This window comes from Macrotis lagotis, chromosome 1 (assembly GCF_037893015.1).
Source record: "Macrotis lagotis isolate mMagLag1 chromosome 1, bilby.v1.9.chrom.fasta, whole genome shotgun sequence".
In the NCBI taxonomy this organism is placed as follows: Eukaryota; Metazoa; Chordata; class Mammalia; order Peramelemorphia; family Peramelidae; genus Macrotis; species Macrotis lagotis.
In genome coordinates this window covers 106,109,979-106,121,106 of record NC_133658.1, presented here as the reverse complement: position 1 = coordinate 106,121,106, position 11,128 = coordinate 106,109,979, and the positions used below count along the sequence as shown (strand labels likewise).

The 11,128-nt window shown below is 31.6% G+C and overlaps 1 protein-coding gene across 1 annotated transcript; it reads right to left on the bottom strand.

The window, feature by feature from the left end:
- Positions 1-9,723: 9,723 nt before the first annotated feature.
- Positions 9,724-10,549, bottom strand: LOC141513958 (translationally-controlled tumor protein-like). Its single transcript, XM_074224320.1, has one exon. The coding sequence runs from the start codon at positions 10,547-10,549 to the stop codon at positions 10,031-10,033; it is 519 nt and encodes a 172-aa protein (XP_074080421.1). The 3' UTR covers positions 9,724-10,030.
- Between the last annotated feature and the right edge of the window lie 579 nt (positions 10,550-11,128).

Here is an 11,128-nt window from a genome sequence, read left to right as displayed (position 1 = left end):
TGGATCCATTCACAAATCCACCAGAAATGCATCTCCCACAAACTCTCAAAGATTATTGATTCTCCCTTCTTCTCATCTCGGCCAATCTGATAGATGTGAGGTGATACCTCATTTTTTAAAATTTGTATTACTCTAATCAACAGTTATTTGGAGCATTTTTCCATATGATTATATATGGCTTTAATTTCTTCATTTGAAAACTGTCTTCATATCCTTTTACCATTTATAAACTGGGGAAAAATAATTAACTTTCAATAATTCCGTCTCTTAGTATTCCAGGCATAAATGGGTTATAAGAAAATATAACTTAGCATTCTATTATTCTTTTGATGACACAAAGAACATTTAATGTCTGCTATAAATATGTCATAACTGTGTTCTTTACTTATTAATCAAAAGTGTGTTATTTTAAACAGATCATCAAAATAAGAAATAAGATTTTTAACTTGGCTATTCATTTTAATATTTATTAGTCTAATATATGTGTATGTTTGTATGTGTGTATATACATGGAGAGCACCAAACCCAGTACTGAGAATGCCAAAAGTTTATATAAAACATGATCTTTTTTCTTATAAAATGAATAATTAAGTATGAAATTTTCCAGTACAATGTATTGCCAACGTAATATGTTTTCCTTTTTCATTCTAATATTGGATTGTCATTGAATTAAAGCAATAAATAAGTTATTTATTAAATTAGGGATTCTTAATCATTTCATTGAAATCATTCTCATGAACCCTGAAGAAATGTGTCTATGAAGTCTCTGTACTTCTCAGAATGGTTTAAATAAATAAACTAAATTATTTAGAATGAAAATACTTATTAACTATATGGAAATGGATTATTATTACTATTTTTAAAAGTCTGTGTTTACCAAGTTATGAAATACTACAACGTTCATAGGTATTTTTTAGAATTGCCAATATCTATAATTCTGATTAATGTTATTTAATGCTATGATTAATGGATTCCTAGGGATTTCTCTTACTATGATTTTTTTAGAGTGGAATATCTTTTTACTCCATTACTTTATTAATAAATGTTATTGGTTATTAAAAAGAAAAGCATAATACCCTCAGTAGAATAGCCACCTATTTGAAAAGTAAATACTAAGATATTAAAGAAAAATAAATAAAAATTCATTAAATCTAAATTATATGAAGTTTCTCATACAAAAGGAAAGAATTGTAGACACAGTTTGTACATGTGTATTGAGGAAATGTTTTGCTTGAATATGCATAGATGATATATTTTCCTTTCTTTTTTATTAAATTATTTGAAAAGATTTGAGAGAGATTAAATTTTTAAGCAAAGATCAGGATGAGAGTACAGATGTGAAGTATTACATGCACTTTCTAATGATATCAGTGTTATAAATTTTACTAATTATTTTACTTTCTTTCAATACACTTCTCATGAAGTAGGATTTACATGTAAATAGTTCCAATTCAATAACAAAATATTTCAATAATGAAATACTTCAATAAAAAGTTTTAGAAGCAAAATCAATTACAAAAATAGAAACACTTTTATTTAGAAAATTGCTTAATCTTTGTGCTAAAATTATTTGACTTTGGATAATTTTTATTTTTAAAAATTAAAACTTTAGCCTTTAATCAATCTCTATTGTAGGTCATGCCAGGGTCTGAAGATTTTCAGTTTTCATGGAAACTACATGTTATTCTCACCTGTCATCTAATTACTTCCTGGTAGATATTGTTATCATGAAACTAATTCATATTCACATACAATAGGTGGGTAACGAAATTAAGGTCTGTTATTTTATCAGAAACAGAATTCAATTTTCTGCTAGACAATGATATGTTTCAAATTGTCATTTAATTGTCCTTTCAATATCTCTTTTTCTGTGTGTGTTTTCATTCTTTATTAAATGGACAAAACAAATATAATTACAGTTGTTTTGCTCTCCATAGTGAAAATGGTAAGAACAATTTTTTTTATTTTTTAAATGTTCAATGACACTGTGAGGGAACAATTGTGCCATGTGTATGTACACACAACTGTATGAAGGTGGAAGGAGAAATAAAGTCAAATTATTTATAAAGTAAATATATATATATATACATATATACATATACATATATACATATACATATATATATGTATATATATTTAAGTTTTTGTAAGGCAATGGGGTTAAGTGGCTTGCCCAAGGCCGCACAGCTATGTAATTATTAAATGTCTGAGGCCAGATTTGAACTCAGGTGCTACTGATTCCAAGCATGGTGCCCTATCCACTGTACCACCTAGTTGCCCCTAAAGGTATTTATACTAAGAGAACAAATAGCAGATGCTAGTTTGTCCCCTCTTATGTCTATGTATAAAGGCAGGCATTATATATATATATATATATATATATATATATATATATATATATATATATATATATATATACACATATATATATATATACATATACATATACATATACATATACATATATAATAAAGAAACCTATATGAAAATAATCTTTTTATCTTCAATAAAAACTATCAGTTCACGAGAGAAGTATCATACCTTAGAAAAGTTGCCACAGTAAATCAATCTGTCTTCCTATAGAATTCATTGACCAAATAGGAGTTCAAATAACTATATTATTTTAAATGGAGATAATGTTGTAGATTTTATCTAGATAACAATGTATAATTTTTTATGTTTTAAGGTTTTGTAATATGTTTGATCTTAAAGGAACCTAAAAATAGCTTAAATGGATTTGCAAAGATTAAATTTTCTTGATTATGACATGAAAATAATTCATGATAACCTTAAATGTTACATGTAACAAAGAAATCACAGTCCATATCTACCTGTATATCTGTGTATCTATCTTTTCCATAGCTTTATATCAAATACCTCTAGCAGTGATTTCAGAACATTGAAATGCTTAAATGTCTCATTCATTGGAAAATAAATTAAAAGTGAGGCTTATAAAAAGGAAAAAAGTCATACTATATTAAAGAAATATAATATTTTGAAGAAAAAAATAGGGAAGATCCCTATTTAAAAAAGATTCTGCACATTATAGATTATAGAAAAATGATTAAGAAACTCTGGAATCATTAAAAGTAATTTTAAGCAAATATATATTTTGTGAATTTGATATAAATCAGAGTTCTAAGATCAGAATGGACAAATGTGTATATTTTGAAACTTATATTCAACAATTAGGCAAAAGATTCAGAACTGTAACAAAAATGATAGCTTCATAAATCAAAAATAGAGAAGTAGGGGTGGCTAGGTGACACAGTGGATAAAACACCAGCCCTGGAGTCAGGATTACCTGAGTTCAAATAGGTCTCAGACACATAATAATTACCCAGCTTTGTGGCCTTGGGCAAGCCACCTAACCCCATTGCCTTGAAAAAAATAAAAAAAAAAATTAGAGAAGTAGAATAAAGTTAGACAGGTGATTCAAGTTTTTAGATCACATGTTCATACCAACAAATCAATTAATTTAAGATGAGATGTAGCAGATTAACCTATTTATAATGGCTGTCCCTAGAAGATTATGATAAGCTTTAATATAAAGAAAACTGAGGGGCAGCTAGATGGTACAGTACAGAGGGTATACTAGCCATGGAGTCAAGAGGACCAGAATTCAAATTAAGGCTCAGTCACTGAATAATTACCTAGCTTTTTGACCTTGGGAAAGTCACTTAAACCTAATTTCCTTACAAAATAAATAAATACATCTAAACAAATAAAGAAACAAGTAAATTAATAAAGCATTTAACTAATTAATGTAAAAAAAGAATACTGAATACCTGAAAATTAAGCAATATATTATGATAGAGAAACTACAACTTCTAAGTAAAGATAGCAAAGTCCTGATTATTTGCATCCACATGTTATTACAGGTAGGAAAAATAAAATAAACAAGCAAATGAAAAAAAAGCCCTTATATTTGAAACTTCAAATACAAGTGTTGGTTAATTTCTCAATTTCATGGAACCACTAATATCACTAGCCTAAGGCTGAAATTAGAGATTATGCAGTTAGAACAATTAAGTTATGATGTTATTAATGCCCAGGTAGATGAAATTACTTACTAGTAATCTCATTAAATCTCATAATTTCCTTTAACATGCAGATTACCTTTTGTTGAGATTTAGGATCCTGTAACTCAATGAATTTTGGACATCTTGAACTAAATAATCCATGAATAACTTAAAGTCAATATTTTTTTATCTCTCTTTTTTTTTTGGTTTGAGCTCATTTATTCTTTTTTTAAAGATTTTATTTATTTTCAGTTTTACAATTTTTCCCCTAATCTTACTCCCCTTTCACCACTCCCCACAGAAGGCAATTTGCCAGTTTTACATTATTTCCATGGTAAACATTGATCCAAATTGAATGTGTTGAGAGAGAAATCATTTCCTTAAGGAAGAAACATAAAGTGTAAGAGATAGCAAGATTAGACAATAAGATATCTTTTTTTTTTCTAAATTAGGGCTAAAAGTCCTTGGTCTTTGTGCAAACTCTCCAGTTCCTTCTCTGGATACAGATGAGTCCCAAATTGTCCCTGATTGATGCACTGATGGAATCAGCAGGTCCTAGAGGGTGAGAATCACCCCCATGTTGCTATTAGGGTATACAGTGTTGTTTGTGGTTCTGCTCTTCCCACTCAACTTCAGCTCATGCAAATCCCTCCAGGCTTATCTAAATTTCCATCCCTCCTGGTTTCTAATAGAACAATAGTGTCATACATATACCACAATTCACTAAGCCATTGCCCAATTAAAGGACATTTACTTGATTTCCAATTCTTTCCCACCACAAACAGGCCTACTATGAATATTTTTATACAAGTGATGTTTTTACCTTTTGTCATCATATTTTCAGGGTATACATCCAGTACTGTTATTGCTGGATCAAAGGGTATGCACATTTTTGTTGCCCTTTGGATGTAATTCAAAATTTCTCTCCAGAAATGTTGGACCATTTTATAGGTCCACCAACAAGGTAATAGTGTCCCAGATTTCCCACAGCCCTTCCAACAATGATCAGTATCCTCTCTGGTAATATTGACTAGTCTGAGAGGTGTGAGGTGGTACCTCAGAGAAGCTTTAATTTGAATTTCTCTAATAAGTAATGATTTAGAGCAATTTTTCATATGACTATGGCTTGTTTGGATCTCATCTGTAAATTCTCTTTGCATATCCTTTGACAATTTGTCAATTGGAGAATGGATTTTTTTTTAAATTTCACTCCTTTCTCTGTATATTTTAGAAATGAGTCCTTTGTCAGAAACATTAGTTGTTAAAATTATTTCCCAATTTATTAAATTTCCTTTGATCTTGGTTTTCTCTGTGCAAAAGCTTTATAATTTTATGTAATCAAAAATCATCTAGTTTGTTTTGAGTTATGTTCTCGATCTCTTCCTTAGTCATAAACTGCTTCCCTTTCCCTAGATCTGACAGGTAAATAAGTTCCTGATCTTCTAGTTTGCTTATAATATGATTTTTTATGTCTAAATCATGTATCCACCTTGATCTTGTCTTGGTATAGGCTGTGAGGTGTTGGTCTAATCTAAGTTTCTTCCATACTAACTTCCAATTTTCCCAGCAGTTTTTATCAAAGAGAGAGTTTTTATCCCAATAGCTGGACTCTTTGGGTTTATCAGACAGCAGATACTATAATAATTTCCTGCTATTGCACCTAGTCTATTCCACTGGTCCACCACTCTATTTCTTAGCCAATACTGGATAGTTTTGATGACTGATGCTTGATAATACAATTTTAGGTCAGGTAGGGCTAAGTCACTTTCTTTTGCATTTTTTTTCATTGAATTCCTGGAAATTCTTGACTTTTTATTTCTCCCTATGAGTTTGCTTACAACTTTTTCTAACTCATTAAAGTAATTTTGGGGAATTTTGATTAGTAGGGCACTAAACAGATAGTTTAATTTGGTAGAATTGTCATTTTTATTTTATTAGCTCAACCTATCCATGAGCAGTTGAAGTTTTCCCAGTTATTTAAATATGATTTCATTTATGTGAGAAGTGTTTCATAATTGATTTCAAAAAATTTCTTTGTCTTTATTGGGAAATAGACTCCCAGGTATTTTGAATTGTCCGAAGTTACTTTGAATGGGATTTCTCTTTCTAGCTCTTCCTGCTGTATCTTGCTAGACATATATAGAAAAGTTGAGGATTTATGAGAATTTATTTTATATCCTGCAACTTTGCTAAAATTGCTAATTGTTTCCAGTAGTTTTTTGGATGATTTCTTGAAATTCTCTAAGTATACCATTATGTCTTCTGCAAAAAAGTGAGAGTTCTGTCTCTTCCTTCCCAATTCTATTGCCTTCAATTTCTTTTTCCTCTCTAATTGCTGAAGCTAATATTTCTAATACGATATTTAATAGTAGTGGTAATAATGAACATCCTTGTTTCACCCCTGATCTTACTGGGAATGCCTCCAGCTGCACCCGATTGAATATAATGCTTGTTAATGGTTTCAGATAGATACTGTTTGTTTTTCTAAGGAACAGTCCATTTGTTCCTTAAGAATGTGTGCTGTATTTTGTCAAAAAGCTTTTTCAGCATCTATTGATATAATCATATAATTTCTGATAGGTTTATTGTTGATATAATTAATTATACTAACAGTTTTCCTAATATTAACCAACCTTGCATTCCTGAGATAAATCCTACTTGGCCAAAATGTGTTATCCTAGTGAGAACTTGTTTTGCTAAGATTTTATTTAAAATTTTTGCATCTACTTTAATCAGGGAGATAGGTCTATAATTATCTTTCTATGTTTTAATTCTTCCTGGTTTAGGCATCAGTACCATATTGGTGTCATGGAAAGAGTTAAGCAGAGTTCTGACTTCCCCTATTTTTCCAAAGATTTTATATAGAATTGGAACCAATCGTTCCTTAAATGTTTGGTAGAATTCACTTTTGAATCTATCAGACCCTGGAGATTATTTTCTTGGGGAGTTCAGTGATGGCTTATTGAATTTCATTTTCTGAGATAGGGTTGTTTAGTTATTTAATCTCCTCTTAATTTAAGCTGGGCAACTTATATTATTGTAAATATTCATCTATTTCAATTAGATCATCAAATTTATTGGCATAGAATTGGGCAAAATAATTCCTTATTATTACTTTAATTTCTTTCTCATTGGTGGATACTAACAATTTGGTTTGCTCTTTCTTTTTTTAATCAAATTGACCAAAAGTTTATAAATTTCATTTGATTTTTCATAAATCCAACTCTTGGTTTTATTTATAAATTTGTTAGTTTTTTTTGCTTTCGATTTTATTAATTTATCCTTTAATTCTAAGAATTTCTAATTTGATATTTAATTCGAAGTTTTTATTTGTTCTTTCTCTAAATATTTTGTTGCTTTTTTAATTCATTGATTTCCTCATTCTCTAATTTATTCATGTCAGCATTTAAAGACATAATATATCCCCTGACAATATCTTTGAATGAATCCTGTAGTTTTTGATATGTTGTTTCATTATTGTCATTATCTAGGATAAAATAATTAGTTCTTTCTATAATTTGTTGTTTGATCCACTCTATTTAAAATGAGGTTATTCAGTTTTCAATTAGTTCTGGGTCTATATCTCCTTGACCCAATATTGTATATGATTTTTATTGCATTGTGATCTGAGAAGGATGTATTCACTATTTCTGCCTTTCTTCCATTTACTATTCAGTTTTTATGGCCCAGTACATGCTCAATTTTTGTTTAAGTGCCATGTACTGAAGAAAAGAAAGTATATTCCTTTCTATTTGCATGCAGTTTCCTCCATAAGTCTATCATATCTAGTTTTTCTAACAATCTATTTCTCCCATTAACTTGTTTCTTGTTTATTTTACAATTTTATTTATCTAAATATGAGAGCAGGAGGTTGAAGTCTCCCACTAATAGAGTTTTGTTGTCTATGTCTACCTGCAGCTCCTTCACCTTCTTCTGTAAGAATCTGAATGCTATACCATTGGATGCATACATACATATTAAGTATTGAAATTATTTTCTAAGGTTCCATTTAGGAGGATATTCTTTCCTTCCTTATTGATTTTAATGATATCTAGTTTTTTAGTGCTTTGTCTAAGATAAGGATTGCTACTTCTGCTTTTTTCACTTCATCTGACACAAAATATAATTTGCTACACCCTTTTACCTGTACTCTATATGTATCTCTCTGCTTTAAATGAGTATCTTTTAAGCAGCATATTTTAGAATTATGGTTTTTAATCCACTCTACTATTCACTTATGTTTTAAGGGAGAGTTCATCCCATTCACATTCAAAGTTACATTTACTAACTCTTTATTGCCCTCCATGCTATCTTCCCTCTGTTTCTATTTTTCCTCTTTTTTTTTCCTTTATCCATATTCCCCAGTATTTTGTTTCTGAATACCACCCCCTTCAGTGTGTTTCCTCTCCTATATCCACACCCCTCTCCTTTCTTTCCCCTTTCCCTTTTTCCCTTTTCCCTTTCCTTCATTCTGTTAGTTCCCCTTTTTCTCCCCCTCCCTGTCTCCATCCCCCCTCCCCTTTCCCCTTTATTAAAAGGTAAAATGTTTTTTAAGTTAACTGAGTTTGTGTTTAAGTTAACTTTAAACCAAATCTGACGTAAGGAAGATTCAGGTGTTTCTCATCTCTCTCCTTCTTCTCCTCATTACCATAGGTGTTTTGTACCTTTTAATGTAGTAAGATTTATCCCAATCAACCTCCATCTTCCCAGGTCCTTCTTGTTGCCCTTTTTAAGGGGGAAGTGTTTTTAAATAATTCTATCTGAGTAAAAGAAAATTCTGAGTATCCATCACTTCTGGCTAAGTATATTCTCTCGAATAGAGTTACAATTCTTGAGAGTTATTAGAGTCTTTCTCCCAAGTAAGGTTATAGCCAGTTTTATCCCATTAGATATCACTCTCATGGATAAGTCATGAGTGTCCATCATGTCTGTCTAGGTATATTCTCTCTGTTAATGTTACAGATTTCAAGAGTTATGAGAATCTTTTCCTATGCTGGGATACAGCCAGTTTCATCTTATTGGATAGTATATTTTGTTCTTTACTCCCCTCCCCACTTTGTACCTTTTCATGTGTTTCTTGAACCTCCTGTTTGATGTCCAAATTTTCTATTTAGTTCTCGTCTTTTTACCAGGAATTATTGGAATTTTTCCATTTTGTTAAATGTACATGTTATCCCCTGAAAAAGAAGGCTCTGCTTTACCAGATAGTGGATTCCTGACTGCATTCCAAGCTCCCTTGCTCTTCAGAAAATCTTGTTCTAGGCCCTTCAATCCCTTAATGTTGATGCAGTCAAGTCCTTTGAAATGCTTACTGTGGCTCCTTGATATTCAAATTGTTTCTTTCTGGTTACTTGCAGGATTTTCTTTTTTGTCTGATAGTTCTGGAATTGGCCACAATATTCTTTGGTGATTTCATTTTGGGATTCCTTTCCAGAGGGGTCCTATGTATTCCTTTTTTTTATAGTTTTACATGGTTTCATTTTATTCAGTTTGGATGTAATCTCTTCCAGAGTTAACTCTACTTCAGCTTGTAGATGAAATGAAAATGTAGAAAGGTCCACTTCATATTGTTGGCACATTTTGTAGGCATCTCTTCCCTTATTCGACTCAGTTCAACTAGCAAACAGAATTTTAGATTCCAGTTTCACAGGCAGTCAACTGCAGGAAAAGTCTATCTGAAGAGTCTTATGCTGACCTAAGACCAGGCAATGATCTCTACAATGATCCTTGAGGTACAACTGTAGCAAGTTACTGAAATTTGAGCTTAGAAAACATTAGACCAAGAAGAATTCTCTCAAATGGGTTTAAATGCGTTTTATTTTAGACAACCTACATGACATGTTTCTAAAAACAATGCCTCCATTCCAAATAAATCAAGGTCAAAAATAAAGGAATAAAGCTCAAGATGACATCAGTCCAAGTTTGTCCAAGTCCTGGTGGTTGTGTAGATGACAAAAAGCAGCAGCCAGTTATGATGACAGGTGATTCAAAGTAATCAGCTAAATTTGTTAACATTTCTCCATTTCTAAACCATCCTTAAAGAAAATCATATATGGGGTCACACCAGCCTCACGGAAGTCCAGGAGAGCCACCATGCCATCTGGATTTATGTTTTCACCTATGAAGAACTGATAGTTTTTAAAATTAGCAAGGATATGCTTGATTTGTTCTGCAGCTCCCATCATAAAAGGTTTTACTCTATCTGGCTTGTTTTCTTCAAGTCTGCCTTTGATTGATTTCATGTAGTCTTTGATGTACTTTTTGTAGGACTCTTTTGTGAAACTAGTTTCTTGCAGATGATGGTTTATTACTACATCAACTCCAGTGATTACGGTGGCATCTGTTCCTTCACCCTCAGGACCTTCAGCAGAGGTATTTCCACTGATGAGTGAATTATCAATGGTACCCTCTGTCCTACTGACCATCTTCCCCTCCACCTCCAGGCACAACCCATTCGCGATCTCCCAGAACTTGTAAATGTCAGAGAACATCTCATCATGGCTGATGAGGTCCCGGTAGATGATCATGGCAGAGGCGGGAGGCTGTGGGCTGGAGCTCAGTGTGAGCGTGATGCAGCCAGAGCGGTGCTGGGGGAAGGGGGAGTGGGCAAAAAAGCTATGTATTCTTTCAATAACTATTTAACCCTCTGGTTCCATGATATCAGGGGTAGTCTTCCATCACTAAATCCTTAAGTCTAGGCATTTTTTTTCCACTTCAATATTTTCAGGAAGAACAATATTTCTCAGGTTGTTCCTCCTCGATCTATTCTTGAGGTCAGTTGTTTTGCTGATGAGTATTTTACATTTTCCTTCTATTTTTTCTATTTTTTGGTTTTGTTTATAAGTTTCTTGCTGTCTTATGAAGTCATTAGTTTCCATAGACTTCATTCTTTTTTTTTTTTAGAGAAGAGTTTTCTTCATTTACCTTTTGCAGCTCAGTTTCCAATTGTTCAATTCTATTTTTAAATAACTTTCTGTTTGCCCAATTGAGGATATGAGTGAATTATTTTCATTTTATTTTTGTCCAATGGAGGATCTGAGAGAATTATTCTCATTTTTTTATTGTCCAATTTTATTTTCCAATAATTTATTTTCTTGTTGCAAGGT

What these genes read in the sequence shown, in the direction of transcription:
- LOC141513958 (XM_074224320.1), bottom strand. Translation starts at nt 10,549, where the DNA reads ATGATCATCTACCGGGACCTCATCAGCCATGATGAGATGTTCTCTGAC.